The sequence below is a fragment of the Rattus norvegicus genome, chromosome 3 (genome assembly GCF_036323735.1).
Source record: "Rattus norvegicus strain BN/NHsdMcwi chromosome 3, GRCr8, whole genome shotgun sequence".
In the NCBI taxonomy this organism is placed as follows: domain Eukaryota; kingdom Metazoa; phylum Chordata; class Mammalia; order Rodentia; family Muridae; genus Rattus; species Rattus norvegicus.
Window position 1 is genome coordinate 161,522,675 of NC_086021.1, and position 14,763 is coordinate 161,537,437.

The 14,763-nt window shown below is 46.8% G+C and overlaps 1 protein-coding gene across 2 annotated transcripts; it reads right to left on the minus strand.

Moving 5' to 3' along the window:
* Positions 1 to 2,732: 2,732 nt before the first annotated feature.
* Positions 2,733 to 7,811, minus strand: Defb27 (defensin beta 27). Of its 2 annotated transcripts, XM_063284516.1 has the most exons (3): positions 6,286 to 7,811; positions 3,606 to 3,640; positions 2,733 to 2,974 (listed from the first exon to the last, which is right to left on the minus strand). In XM_063284516.1, exons 1-3 carry the CDS (start codon positions 6,461 to 6,463, stop codon positions 2,870 to 2,872), a joined length of 318 nt encoding a protein of 105 aa, XP_063140586.1. In that variant the 5' UTR covers positions 6,464 to 7,811; the 3' UTR covers positions 2,733 to 2,869. The 2 variants fall into 2 exon arrangements, with proteins under 2 accessions (XP_063140586.1, NP_001032608.1); NM_001037519.1 differs by lacking the exon at positions 3,606 to 3,640 and having other exon boundaries at positions 2,734 to 2,974; positions 6,286 to 6,366.
* Positions 7,812 to 14,763: the final 6,952 nt, after the last annotated feature.

The following is a 14,763-nucleotide window of genomic DNA, read 5'->3' on the forward strand; positions in this document are numbered from 1 at the left end:
ACTGGAGAACAGAGGAGGGCGCTGCACCTCCTCTGGGCAACACAATGGACCCTGATGATGAGGTGAGCTAGCCGCTAGGGCGTGAGAGCAGGAAAGCTGTCCCTTACAGTTTCAGCACTTGAGAGAGTGGGCCCCGTGCCTCAACTGTGCAGCACAGTGAAGCTGGCTCTGGTGGTGTGAGCGCAGGTGAGCCAGCCCCAAGCGCACGAGATCAGAACAGCTGACCCTGCTCCCTCCTTGAGTGGGCTAGCAGGGCCAGCGCTGCTGCAGAGCTCGCCCTGGTGGTGCAGATACAGGCCTGCTGACTAGCACAGCTACCACCCAGGCCCAGACCCAGGGCTTCTGAGTTGGCACACCCCAAAATCTATACCATTTGTGAGCTGTTGGAGCGCATGAAAGGGCTAGTGTGATCTAAATCAGCAAGATCTCCATGACACAGGGCAACAACAGGATAATCAGGAAGAGTCCCGCTGAGGATCCAGTATTGATGGTGTGGTAGAAGCCAGAGGCCTCGAAATCAGACCGATGACTCATTGCCGTGAACATTTGCAAGTGAAGATGTATGGACAGAGGGGTATACTGTGGGACACTCTGTGACACACTACAGCTTTCATGACGATATTTTCTATGCTTTGTTTTGTTTTACCTATTATTTTTGGTTTGTTTGTTTTCTTTTGGGGCGTTGCAAAGGCATTGGGGCAAGTGGGCTGTGCCGCCAGACAGAAATAGGAACTGGTGAGGTCGAGTGAGCCCAAACTCGGGGAATCTCAGGATGTGCGAACCGCTGGAGTGGAGCCACTCGCTACCCGTCTTTGTACCTGCTCTGAGTCAAGGTAGCATACCACCCAATGAGGAATCTAGATAGCCTTAGCCGTCAGCCAATGACCTTCCTGGATATTCCCATGCCCTTCCTCCAAAAGTGTATAATCCCTGTTTCTCCCGGAGTAAAGTGTATAAATTCACATCCACCCCCAACCCCCGAAAAGCAGTATGAACAATCAAGGATCATCTCAGAGAACTGTTTCATTAAAGACTGCCATGGGGAAGTCTTCGCCTAAAAAAGCCTGGCCTAAGACTCCCAAAGAAGGCTCTCTCTTCTGCCACCCATCCAGTACTCGGCATTCGCCCCCAATCAGACTGGACCCTGCTCGTTGTGGCTCCACTTCCTTCCTCGGGCTTGGCTCCTACGGCTTGGCTTGCAGATGCCCCGAGGGGAAACATAGACCTCAGACCCCGTGACTTCCTCTCCAGGTGGTACACCAACAGCATCTGGGTACATACCCAGAGAGACGGTGAACCATAGCATTTGTCCAAGACCACGCCGTTCCCCTTCCGGTCCCGCATGGAGCGGAATCCAGCACCCCAAAGGGAAACACCGACTGCGAACTCTCCATTCTGGACTTTGCCCTGCCTTCTCTGGGTGGCTCCAGGGCATCCTCAGCGGAGACTCCACCACGGGGAAGGTCGGGTATGAATGGATGGGGAGATTAGTGGGACTGGGGTGCATGATGTGAAACTCACAAAAATCAATAAAAAGTTGAAAAGATAAAAATGTTGACTATTGAGGAAAAGTAAAAACTGGAGAGCTTAAAAGGGAAACAGAACTCTCACATCCTCTTCTGAGAATGTAAATGAGTGCGGCCACCACAGAAACACTTATGCAAGTTCTCCAAACAATTAAAAACAAAACTGCCACACTATAGCTATCAGCCCTGGGCATGCACGGAAAGGAGGCTAAGGCAGAAGGGGTTATTACTACCTGCCTATCAGTGATTATCACAGCACTACTCAAGTAGCCTAGTCAGGAGGGCAGCCTGGGTGTCCACCAGTGTATGAATGGATGAAGAAAATGTGAAACAGTCAGGTGTGGTAACTCATACTGGTAACTGCAACACTCAGGAGGCTAAGGCAGGAGGATTGCCACAAATTCAAGGCAACTTGGATTACACAGTGAGTTCCAGGATAGCCTGGGCCATAGGGTAAGACTTTGTGTCAGAAATCAAATGTAAGAGAGTGGGGAGGAGGGAAAACGTGAAATGTAGACAATGAAATGTTAATCAATCCTAAGGAATCATTTCATTGGAAGAGTAGATTATCTTGTTAAGAGAAATAAGCCAGATTCAGAAAAACAAACATGATGGTTTCTCTCACATGTGGAGTCTAAAGAAGAACATTTAAATGACACGAATATCAGCAGGGAACTGTTAGGGAAGAAGGCCTGGAGCAGGGAGAAAGAGTGTGAGGAAGTCATGGGAGTTAAGACGATCACGTCACATTGAATTTCAGGCAAAAGCATCACAATAAAATCTACTGTCTCGAACAATCAACGTAACCTAATAACAAGAAATAAAGCACCAGAGGGACTGTGCACAGGTCACACACAGACAGCATGATACCGTATGTGAGAGAATTGGGGACATACATGCCTTGACGTTTCTGGGGATTGCAGAACCCTACCACAAGGATTGACTATACTTACATCATGTCTAGATTTACCTGTATTTCCTAGGACAGTGCAAATGCCATATATAGTTCTCAAGTGCATTGTTTAGAAATGCACTTGTAATGAACAGTAATGAACAGTAATGAACATTTTTTTCTGAATATTTCACCCATGCAGTTGATTAACTTCATCCACAGTTGCAGAACTCCCGGGCAAGAGCTAGACGCACCCCTGAGCCACAGGCCTTTTGCTGACATTTGACTCTGTATACAAAGAGGCGAACACAGAAGCCAGCCATAGCTGCTTTAATGAAGCTCCAGAAACTGCCGAGCTCAGACCTCTGCCTAGGTCCACCTTCGTTTCTGTGGCCTTGGGATCTAGAGTGCTACTCCGAACTCTGTGACCACTGGGGCACATTCTTAGGCTTCACACAGCACAGGCTGCCATCCCAGCAGAAGATGTAGAACTTCTCTTTCCTGAGGCACTCCTCACGGCAGATACCAAAAGACTTCCAGCATTTTTCAGGGCTCCCTACGCCAGAACAGACACAGACACCTGCATGAGTCATGAGGTCCCAGGTAGAGGCCAGGGCCTCAGGTAATAAAAACAGAGGCAGTGGAAGGAGCAGTCACCTCTAGAGGTTGGGGAGACTTGTATCACCTCACATCTTCTACAAACACTCCATCTTGGAAGTGCAGTAGTCTGTAAGGCTTAACAAGTACATTGGGTTGTGAGGCAAATATGAACCATCAGAATGGATAGAACTGGGTTTGAATTCTATCTGTGTCCCAAGGCAGCTGGGAAACCTTGAACTGGTGACTCTTTTCTTAAGAATCTCTTTCCTCGGGGTTGGGGACTTAGCTCAGTGGTAGAGCGCTTGCCTAGCAAGCACAAGGCCCTGGGTTCGGTCCCCAGCTCCCAAAAAAAGAAAAAGGAAAAAAAAAAAAAAGAATCTCTTTCCTCTTTTCTACAAGGGGATGAGCTGTGCTAAGGAACAGCATTGGGGGTATAGCTCAGTTGATGTTTGCCTCACATGCTTGAAGCCCTGGCTTCCAGCCCTAGCATAGCACAGACTGGGCGTGGTAACCCATATCTGTAATCTCAACATTCGAGAGTTAGGGGCGGGAGAATCAGGAGCTCCAGGGCATCTTCAGCAACACACCGTGAATTCGAGACCAGCTTCAGCTACATGAGACCCTGTCTCAAAAGAAATAAAAGGTAAAATGTAAGTAAAACTAATTAATTATTAATTAACTTGTGTAAGAAAACACTAGTATTAAATAAACCCCGGTATGAATGGGGCAGAACCTCAGCAAAGATCGAGCAGTTTATTTTACAAGGAAGGAAACTGAACTAGAAGGAACACATTAGCAAATGTTGAAGCCGGATGGCTTAAGAGAAATGGGAAATGGAAAGGGTTTTTAAATAAAAAAGGGAAGCCCCACAACTGATCGAAATGCAGAGAATTAATGGCCATAAGGAGCCTCGCCCAGCTGCTACATCTACAATACAAGCCATCCACACAGGGAACAGCACAGAAGAGGTGTGGAAAGACAGACAGTAGGAGGCAGAGTACCAGGACATAGCTGCTAAACCGTGTCTTCTAGACATGCTTGGGATGCTATACCCATGAAATCCTAACACTATGGCCACATAAGTTAGACCTATGTCACCACACCAGCAGATCCACCAGTGAGGATAGGGAAGTCTCACAAGGCACCATCAGCTGGAGGAAGAGCTACAGGCCATCAGTGGCGGCTGAGAGAAGAAGAATCAGTCTTCCCCAGGGAAAAGCTCCCCAATAAGTTATCCCAAGTGATCAGCCCTAAACACACATTCATATGAGAGGCACTGTTTGAATGAACTCAGTGGACACGCACACATTCACCACACACACACACACACACACACACACACACACACACACACATACACACACACATGACGCACACACACATGCACACACACTCATGCTCACCAGAGGTTGGGGCTATACTAGAACTTATTGACAATGATGCTTTATGACAGAGTAAAGATTGGCATCATGCATTTATGACACTCGTGCCTTCCAAGGACAAAGGACAACAAGAAACTGTTAACATCTGAAACTGGACAAATACTGCCTCCACATGCCTTTCCTAAGGACTCTAACAGGGAAAGAGCTTCAGACTAGCAAATTAGACACACAACTAAGTGTTGGATATGCAGTGCCTTGTAGAACTCTAACTAAATGACAACTTAAAGTCAGGCCACCAGAGCTCAGTGACAGAGTGCCTGTCCAGCACGAACCACAAGAATATAGAAGCAAAAGGAGTTCATAAAGACTCCATGGTTACACATCCAGAGAGAAGAGCCACACAGCACAATACCAACATGGGCATACACGGAGAACATGTGCAGACATTCACAATGGCTTGAGAACATGTGACTGTAGAGCTATCTGTGGTGACAGACAATGAGATGAGGAAGAAGCGTCTAGGCCATCATTCCTAACGGGCTAGGAATGTGACTCAGAGGCAGAGTGCTTCCCTACCATCAATGAGCTGGGCTCCATCCCCACCCCTACAAAAAGAAAAAAAATAAAGGAATATAGAGGTAGATGGGTGCTTATTTTTAAAAAGACTGTTTCCTCATTTCTGGTTATTGCAAAGCATTGACCAGTATTTAGAATCATAGAAACAATTTTTGGGGCTGGAGAGATGGCTCAGCGGTTAAGAGCACTGACTGCCCTTCCAGAGGCCCTGAGTTCAAATCCTAGCAACCACATGGTGGCTCACAACCATCTGTAATGAGATCTGATGCCCTCTTCTGGTGTGCCTGAAGATGGCGACAGTGTACTTATATATAATAAATAAATCTTTAAAAAAGAGAAAGAAGGGGCTGGGGATTTAGCTCAGTGGTAGAGCGCTTACCTAGGAAGCGCAAGGCCCTGGGTTCGGTCCCAGCTCCGGAAAAAAAAAAAAAGAGAAAGAAAAAAGAAACAATTTTTGACCAAGAATTCCAAAACAAGCCTGAAGCATCCTATCATACCAGATACTGAGGACGCAACATCAAAGACAAGAAGAGTTTTATCAGAAAGATCAGCACCTCAGACCAAACACTTCCCCACTGCCAAACAGGAAGAGCTTATAGTGCAGGAGGGACGATGGTGGCAGTATACTTACCATGTGCCTTAGAACTATTAGTCTGGTTTCTATGAGTTTAAGGTCAGCCTAGTCTACAAAGCCAGGGCTGTTACACAGAGAAGCCTGTCTCTAAAACACAAAAATCAAAACAAAACAAAAACAACACTACTACCACCTCAAAAAAAATCAAAAACATTAGTCTAAAATAAATTATATTCAACTGAGTAATGATGTATATCCATTGTCTCCTAAATCCAGCTATTATTGGAATGAGATGGGGGAGGGATGAAGGTAGAAACCTTGGAGGCCTAACCATTTCACCAAGCTAGAATTGTCTCACAAGTCCTAAGAGGCCAAAGCAACTGGCCTCCAGAGTTACGGGCAGTCCCCTGAGCCTTCACCTCCCAGCTCTCCCACCAGCAGGATGGAAGTCCCTGGAACTCTCTGATGAATTACAGAAAACGAAGAAGTGGCAGCCCACCAAAATTTCAGCCTGCCCAGTCTTGACCTCTCAACCTAACTTGTTGCATAAAAATTAGATATTAGGACATTGGAACACACAGACGTGAGCTGCCTTGCAAGGTCTAACCCAAGATCTGAGGCTCTTCCCACTGCCCAGACAGTGTCTCCTACACATCTGTCACCCACCCAGGTCCTAAGTACCCTGAGCAGACCTATTCTCCAACTCTGTCCCTCCTCTGAAGGGGTTTAGGTTACCTGGAATGACCTGGGACAGCAGCAGCAGCAGGACCATAGTTAATACTGCAGTCTTCATGGCTTCGGGAAATCCAGGGTGTTGGCACAAGGCAGAGATCAAGAGCTCTGGATCCTTGTTCCTTGTAATCAGCAGGGACACGTGTCCTCCGAGGCCCACGGGTACAGTCTGTCTCTCCATCCCTAGGCCTGCACACCCACAGCACTCACCACATACTCCTAGGCTGACACTCCCTTATTCACTCAAGAACCAGCAAGACTAAATTCTACAACGGCCAGGGCACATCACTGTAAGTATATGTCATTCTATGTCAAAAGCCAGCCCAGAATCCTCTACTCTGGAGGTAAAGGAGCCTGTAACTGAGAAGCTGTTCACAGTTGATGACTGCAGAGAGAGAGAGAGAGAGAGAGAGAGAGAGAGAGAGAGAGAGAGAGAGAATATCTTTTCCTTAAGAGTGTGGCCCCCTGGTAGATTGTCTATGCTCCAGCGAACAGCATCACATCCATGGGTCTATGGGCAGCACGAATAGAACTAGCTGAGATGTTTTAAAAGGATTGGACTGGAGAGATGGCTCACTGGTTAAAAGCACTGGCTGCTCTTCCAGAGGAAGCCACTTGGGTTCCTAGAAGGCACTGGAGAGCTCACAACTGTCAGCAACTCCAGTTCCGGAGGATCTGGCACCTTCTTTTGGCCTCTGGCAGCACTGTGTGCATGTGGCACAGAGACTTCAAACACAAGTGTGGCCGTGCACACACACACACACACACACACACACATGCATACACATACACTAACAAAATATTTTTTAACAGAAGAACATGACGTTGGGAGGAAGGTAGAGAGGTGGGAGATGGATTTTCGAGAAGCTAGTAGAAGGAATAGGGTGGATGTGAGTAAAATACATTGTATGCATGCACACAATTTTCAAAGGATCAGTTAAAACATTATATTTAAAATGCTAATACATTTAAAAATCCTCAACACTCCTTACCATGCCCCACAAAGTGCTACCCTGACAGCTCATCCAGTAAAGCACTGGACACACAAGTCCTTTATGGAGGTCCCAAGTATGATCACCAGAATCTATACAAACACAGAAGTGGTGTGTGGTGGTGCAAACCTTTAATCCCAGCACTCCAGAGGCAGAGGCAGGTGGATCTCCTTGAGTCTGAGGACAGCCTGGCCTACGTAGGGAGTTTCAGGACAGCCAAGACTACATAGTGACACAACTGTCTCAACAAATAAAATAAAATAAATAGACAAACACGGTGACACACACTTAGGATCCTTGTGCTGGAATAAGTGGCGACAGGCATTCAGAAGCCCTGGTGCCCACTGCCAACCATCCTAATCTAATCAGCCTGCTCCAGGCCAATGACAAACCCTGTCTTAAAACACAAGGTGATGGCTCTTGAGAAATGACACCCAAGCTTGATCTCTGACCTCCACACACACCATCACACATATCCAAACACAGCTGTCATGATTCTAACATAGCTTAAATGAACTACTTTAAAAAATATATTTTTTAAAGAAACGTTAGCTGGGTGTGGTGGCACAGGCCCTTAATCACCAAACCTGACGGGCAGAGGCAGGTGGATTTATACAGCAAGTTGCAAGACCGCCAGCACTGCATAGAGAGACCTTGTCTCAAACACACAGTCAAAAAGAATTGTTTTATTTTTACTTATATGCATTCGCATTCCTGTGCATAGGCATGTGCACATAAATGCAGTTGCCCTGGGAGATGTTAGATCCCCTGGAGCCAGAGTTACCGGCAGTTGTGAGGCACCATGTGGGTGCTGGGCACTGAACTCAGGTCCTCTGGAAGAGCAGTAGACCTTCTCTTAACCACTGAGCCATCTCTCCAGCCTGGAGAAGAGAGGACACTGCCCACCCTTTCCGCAGTATGTACCTATCAGGATAGTCTCTATCAATGAGAAGAGCTCTCCCTGCCTAAAATGCTCAGTTTTAGGAAGAATGTTGGCATTGAAGCTAAGAAAGGTAGAGTTGAAATTATTCAGCTCATGTCCTAGCTGCGCCACTGAATTCTGTGACCTTGGAATGAATCCAAATCTCTCTCTAGGATTAGTCTCACCAGGGAGCTCTAAAACCCTCTGGGATTCTAAAACTCAATCCAACCTCTCTGGCTCTCCGGTCACTCAAAATACACAGGAAAATGAAAGACTACCAAAATCTAAGATTTTGCCACCAATGTGGACCAAACTAATTGGCTTGCCCCTACTAGGGCTATGACTCCTTACACCAGCTGCCTCAGGGAGGTTACCATGGAGGTTACCATGGAGATCCAGGTTAAGGTTCTAAGGAAGGTGGTCCAACCTGGGTATCTTTCTGTGCAAACTACAGACTGTCCTCGTTACCACTGCTGAATGACAGCCTTGGCCTCTCCTCGGAGATGGCTTCACAGAATGTTAATGCTGTCCCCACTCAGCCTTAGAACTTCCTTTATGAGTTGTGTGTGGCTAATCTTGGTTTGCAACTTGACACCCTTGGAAAGAGGGAACCTTGGTTAAGGAATTACCTCCATCAAACTGGCCTGTGGGCCTGTATACAGGTCATTTCCTTGACTGTTAGTTGACACAGAAGAGCCCAGCCCACTGGGCGCAATACCATCTTTAGGCTATATAAGTAAGTTAGCTAAAGGGAGGGGGGACAGAGAGACAGAGAGACAGAGACAGAGACAGACACACAATCACATGCACAGAGAGGGGGAAGGGGAGAAGGAGTGGGGAGAGGGAAAGGGAGAGGGAGAGGGAGAGTCGTAAATGGTATTCTCCATGGTCACCACTTCAGCTCCTGCCTCCAGACCCCTGCCCTGAATTCCTCCCTTGGCTTCCCTTAATGATAGACTGTATTCTAAAAGCCAAACAAACCCTTCCCAAGTTGCTTTAGGTCATGGTTTTTTCTCAATGCAAGAGAATAGCTAACCAGGACAAAATGGCCTTGAGGTCTCGATGTTCTAGACCCCAGAAGCAGTCGTGGCTCTTGTGCTCCCCAAAGAGAAGAATTCAGACGAGACGCAGCAGCAGAGAAAAGCAAAGAGGGTTTCATTAGCTCAGCCCAGGAAGCTGTGATGCACTCTTTAGAACGGCACAGCTGAGCCTAGCAGAAACGGCGCTGACCCTGGAAGGCATGGGGCTTGTGTCTCACTTCTCTCTGTCACCCTGTCCCCTGTATGTCCTCCAGGGTGGGAACGTCCAGGAAAGGGATGTGTGCTTCTTGGCAGCCCATGTTATCCAGAAGTCAGTCTCTCTGTTATAAGTAAACATAAATGATTCAAGAATATAAACAACGGTTTAAGTGGCCCCTGAAATCCAAAGTTCATGAGGGGAAAGGGTAACTTCAGTCTGGGCATGCCCTGCTGGTGAAGAAGTCCTCAGCACTGGTTTGAGCTGAAGCAGATGGAGTCCACCAACAACTGTTCTTTACCAGAGAGACCACCTGTCTTTATATTCTGTCCTGCTGACCACTACTACCTGTCCTTTTGGTCCAACTGAAGTAACTGGGGTGGGAATAAGGTACTGTTAGACTCCTCTAACATCAATCTCCTGCCTAACCAGCATTCTCTCATCTAGGACCGGGGTCCCTGAAATATCGGGAATAAATTGTAAGATCCTGGTCTCTTCCAAGTCTTACTCATTCCTGTTGGACAGACTTGGCTGGAGCTCAGATATTTTTGAGCTCCTCTACAAGGTTTTCCCTTGTCTTTCAAAAGTCTAAGAATTACAGAATGTTCAGTTCCAGCAAGCTCCAAGCAACACAATGGCTTCCAGTGACCTTGGACAGTCAACTATCTCATGAGAAAGAGCAGGAGGACAGTGCAGAGCTAAACATCGTTATACATTAATCTTGAGATTGTGGCTTGGGAAACAAATGGCATTGACGTCCCTGAAGAACTGGGGGGAGGGAGGGGAGCAAGTGGTTCCGCTCTCCTGCCAGACTCCAGTGGTGCAGGCTGGACAAGAGATACACTGTTGAGTCCGGGGATGGCAGGCTGAGCTCCGGGGCTCCGAGCCTCTTATACTGTGGTGGACTTCTCTAGAGCATCAGGAGTGGGAATGCATTAGAAACAGGAAATAGTCCTTTCTCGAGGGATCATCCCTTCAGCCAGAAACCAGGGACAATTACAAGAGAGAACACTTGGCTTTCATGGGCCACCTTCTGATATTCTCAAATTTTAAGTTGATTGAGTTCTCAATAAAACCATCTTGTACTTAATTTTACTTCCTATGGCTTTTGGATTAGTTAAGCACATGGCTTTTTTTAATTTCTTAAAGCCCATTGTTTTCTATGTATATGGATGTTTTGCTGGGACGTATGTCTGTGCACCACAGGCAAGTGGGGCATCCAGGAAAGGGGTGTGCTCTTCCTGAAAGCCCACTTTACCCAGCAGTCAGTCTGCTATAGATAAATTAATAAGATGCAAGAATATATCCAAGGGATTAAGCAGCACCTAAAATTGCAAAGTTCACTAGGGGAAAGGGTAACTGTACCTTGGGCATGTCCCCGACACGGGGCAGTCCTGGGGCCGGCTTGAGCTGAGCCAGAGTCCATCGCCATGAGTTATACATACTTAGGGATTGTGAGAGTTGAGCTGACCCACTGAGAGACCACCACCTATGGGATTTATATCCTGAGGGTTTGGGAGGAATGAGGCTGTTGGTCCGTCCTTTATCCCACGCCCACCCTCCAGCACTAACCTTCTGCTTAACACTGGGTTATTCAGAGCTTACAAGGGCCTAGCTTTACAATATCACACATGATTAGCACTCAATGGCTGGTATGCCAATATTTATTCCAGATTTTTATGATGCACCAGAACTGCTCTTTTCTAGCCACTTGTTTGTCAGAAGTTGAAGGTGACAGTCACTGGGATAAGGCAGCCAATACATATCTTTTTTGTCTTGTCATAGGTGAGTTTGGTGTTCATAAGACACAAGTGAATGCAGCAAGAGTTTGCTTCCCCCGTGGCTTGTAGAATTGCTTAGCCAGGAAGGAAGAAGGAAAGAAGAAGATCATGGCTATCCCATTGCTCAAACATCACGAGCAGCCAAAGACACCATGTTATCTAGACATCACATCCCTGTGACAGCGCACTGGAGAGGAACAGCTTGGAGAGAAGACGCCTCTCTTGGACTAAAGCTTCAGTGGTCTTCATCAGTTGTTTCTGGGTCATGATGAGGTGGGGCACTGTGGCAAGGGTCAAAACAGCAAAGCTGACCACACCATGGTGGCCGGGACACAGAAAGAGAACAGCAAGCTAGCTGACTTTTCCCTTTGGCATAGGCCTAGGGGATGGTGCCACCCATACCCGGAACAAGTCCGTCTTCCTTAATCCTCTCTGGGCATGCCCTCAACAGACACTCTCAGAGGCGTGCCTCCCTAGTCGCAGAGAGACTTCACAATCCAGTCAAGTCGACAGTGAAGGTAACCATCACAGACATATCACAACTTTGTGTTAATAAACTTGAAAAGATGGCCTATTTGTTTCCTACGGCTGTCATTCAGCATACCACAACAGAGTGGTTTGTAAAAACAGATTATTTTTTTCCTCTATTATTCTGAAGGCTCCACATCAAAAACAAAAACAAATCAAAACGGTGGCAACACTGGATCCTCCAGAAGCCCAGAGGGGATGCGTGCTCTGTGCTTTGCTTGGCTCCTTGCTGCTGATCCCCTCAGCTTCCTCAACTTACAAAGGCACAGCTTCAGCCTGGCACCATCATCCAATAAGACTTTCTTGTGATTCTGTCTAAATTGCCTCCTCCTTATAAGGACACTAGCCCAGCGCATTTTCATGATTTGAGTATTGGCAAGCACCCTGCTAAAAGCATGCTGCCGTCCGCTGATTCTAATAAAAGTATTCCTCTCTCCCTATAGCCTAATCTCTAGAAGCAGGACTGCGGTGGTGTATGCCTTTATTCTCAGCACTTGGGAAGCAGAGGCAGGCGGAAAAGCAGGCAGAACTCTGTGAATTCGAGGCCAACCTGTTCTACAAAGTGAATTCCAGGATAGCCAGGGCTACACAGAGAAACCCTGTCTCCAAAAACAAAAACAAAAACACAAAACAAAACAAAACAAAGCAAAAAAAACCCTCAAAACCAAAAAGCAAACAAACAAGAAAACCCACCAAAGAAAAGTCTCTGGGGTTGCTACTGGGGAGATAGCCGAGGCTTGGTATGGGGGTACATTAAGAGCATAGCATATGCTGATCTTCCAGAGGGCTCCCCATCACCCATGTCAGGTAAATCACAACCTTGAGGAGCTCCAGCTCCAGGAGAATCAAAGCCCTCTTCTGGCCTCCTCAGGCACTGCACCCATGTGCACAAAGCCACAGTCATACACATACATGCGCATATGGTTAATTGGAAAAATAACATCTCTTTTTAAACTTCTGGTATTATAGATAAAATAATATTCTTATTAATTTCATAGCAGAAAATGATAGCAGCTTGTTATTTGGATTTGTTTTCTTTGATTCCTGATCAGGTTGAAAGTGGCTTTTCTTGTCCATGAACAACCATGGTATCTGAGGTGTGCTGGAAGTATTCACATAGCATTTTTCCTCTGCCTCTTACCAGATCCCTTGGCCCTGTGACTAACAGATCCCACTGCACTTATACCTACTCTGGTTTTCTTTTTTTAACACAGAGTACTAAATGAGTGTGCAAGGAGGCCCAGGAGGGGAAGGCAGCTTTCAAGGTGCTACCATGTACTTGGGAGTTGAGGGTTGAAAAGACTCTCCATTGCCTAAAGGTTTCAGAGACTCACTTGCTGATCCCAAGAGTCTGTGGGTGAAAATACAACTACCCTGCCCTGCATGGGGGCTGAAATCCTCACCGTATCCATTTGCTTTCTGTGTCGCCTCCCCACATACAGACCCACATGAATCAATGGGTAAGCGGACCCATGGCTCATCTGTTCCAAACCCCTGATGAAACACATCCTTCTGGGGACGTGCCCCTTATTGATGTGCATGAAGCCCTGGGTTTAGCATTGAAAACAAAGAACCTCCAATATCACATAAGAGCTGGAGCAATGGTTCAGCAGTTAAGAACACATATTGCTATTGCAAGGGAACTGAGTTCAGTTCCTAGCACCCATGCAGAAGGTGGAGGCATTAGAACTCCAGCTCCAAGGGATCTTCAGGCCTCTAAGTACGCCTGCACTCACATGCATACACATACACTCACACATAACCCAAGATAAAAATACGTCTTTTTTAAATAAAAATTAAATTAGTAGAAGGGCTAAGGATCTGTCCCAGTTGCTTGAATGATTGCCTTGCACATGCAAGGCCTTGGATTCAACCGAGTCAACCCTTTATAAACCCAGCCATGATAATGCATGTCTGTAATTCCAGCATTCAAGAGGTAGAAGCAGAAGGACCAGAAGTTCAAGGTCAGCCTCAGCTACAAAGAGAGATCAAGGCCAGTCTTCGTTACAGAAAACATGTCTCCAAGAAAAGGTGTTGGAGGGAGCTGAGAGAGTGTGACGGGAAGAGACATTATGTTCCTGAAAATTTCGAAGGATACATTTTAATACACTTTCCAAAGTTAAGACTAAGTTTGTAGAAGAAGTACAAGTCACTGACTCTGTTGAAGGCCCAGGCATTGCAGTCAGTGAAGGTCTCTCAGAAGAGAAGAATCCAGTGAATACCTTCTCCCTAAGAAGGAGCACAAAGGCTGGATGTCCCACACAGTCAAGCACACCCTGGTGGGTACCAGGCTGGCTAAGATTCCTCCTCTCAGCTGCCTCCCTTCTGTGAACTCCAGTGTCCGTGTGTAGACAACTTTTTTATGTTTTTCTTTCTTTTTTTTTTTTCTTTTTTTTCGGAGCTGAGGACCGAACCCAGGGCCTTGTGCTTGCTTAGCAAGCGCTCTACCACTGAGCTAAATCCCCAATCCCTCTTCTTTATGTTTTAATGATCTCTGGGGACTGCAGCTATCAGAAGCGAGAGCCACTGTGCTTTGTCACTGTCACAGGTGAGAGTTGGTGAGGACAAGGTACAAGTCTCGACTGTTCCTCAGTTTCTTCTTTAGTAATAGTTCTCCTTCCCCACTTCCGGCCTCGCTGACCAAAGGAACCCCAGAAGCCAGGCTCACCACTAACCACTTCTCTCTGAGTACCACAAACAGACCTCAGTAGCCAGGGAGCCAAGAATCTCTCCAATACCCTGCCTGCACCTTCCCATCACAGTCCTGGGGCAGCTTCGATTCTCGCCCATCACCCTTGGAAAGGAACAAATATCCTCTGTTCCTCGGCAAGTCTTTGCCTTCCCAGCTCCTCGAACAATTAACCTGAGACTACGTTTTCTGATTGACACTTCATAGGAAGAGGCGGCTGGCCACCATGGTAGGGTTGTAGGGCTTGTCACCAGGTCCCTTCCCAGACCATCTCTTATTTTCTTCCTTGTAAAAGTTCTCGAAGGCAATACTGAACAGCTAGCACCCCCCAGC

Excerpts from the sequence above, each read along its gene's own strand:
- Defb27 (XM_063284516.1), bottom strand. The coding sequence starts at position 6,463 with ATGGAGAGACAGACTGTACCCGTGGGCCTCGGAGGACACGTGTCCCTG. Across the intron at positions 3,641-6,285 it reads GCTGTCCCAGGTCATTCCAG|GGTCTCATGTAGCTGAAGCT; the intron begins GTAACCTAAACC and ends CTTTTGAGACAG. Across the intron at positions 2,975-3,605 it reads AAGCTGGTCTCGAATTCACG|GGAGCCCTGAAAAATGCTGG; the intron begins GTGTGTTGCTGA and ends GTTCTGGCGTAG.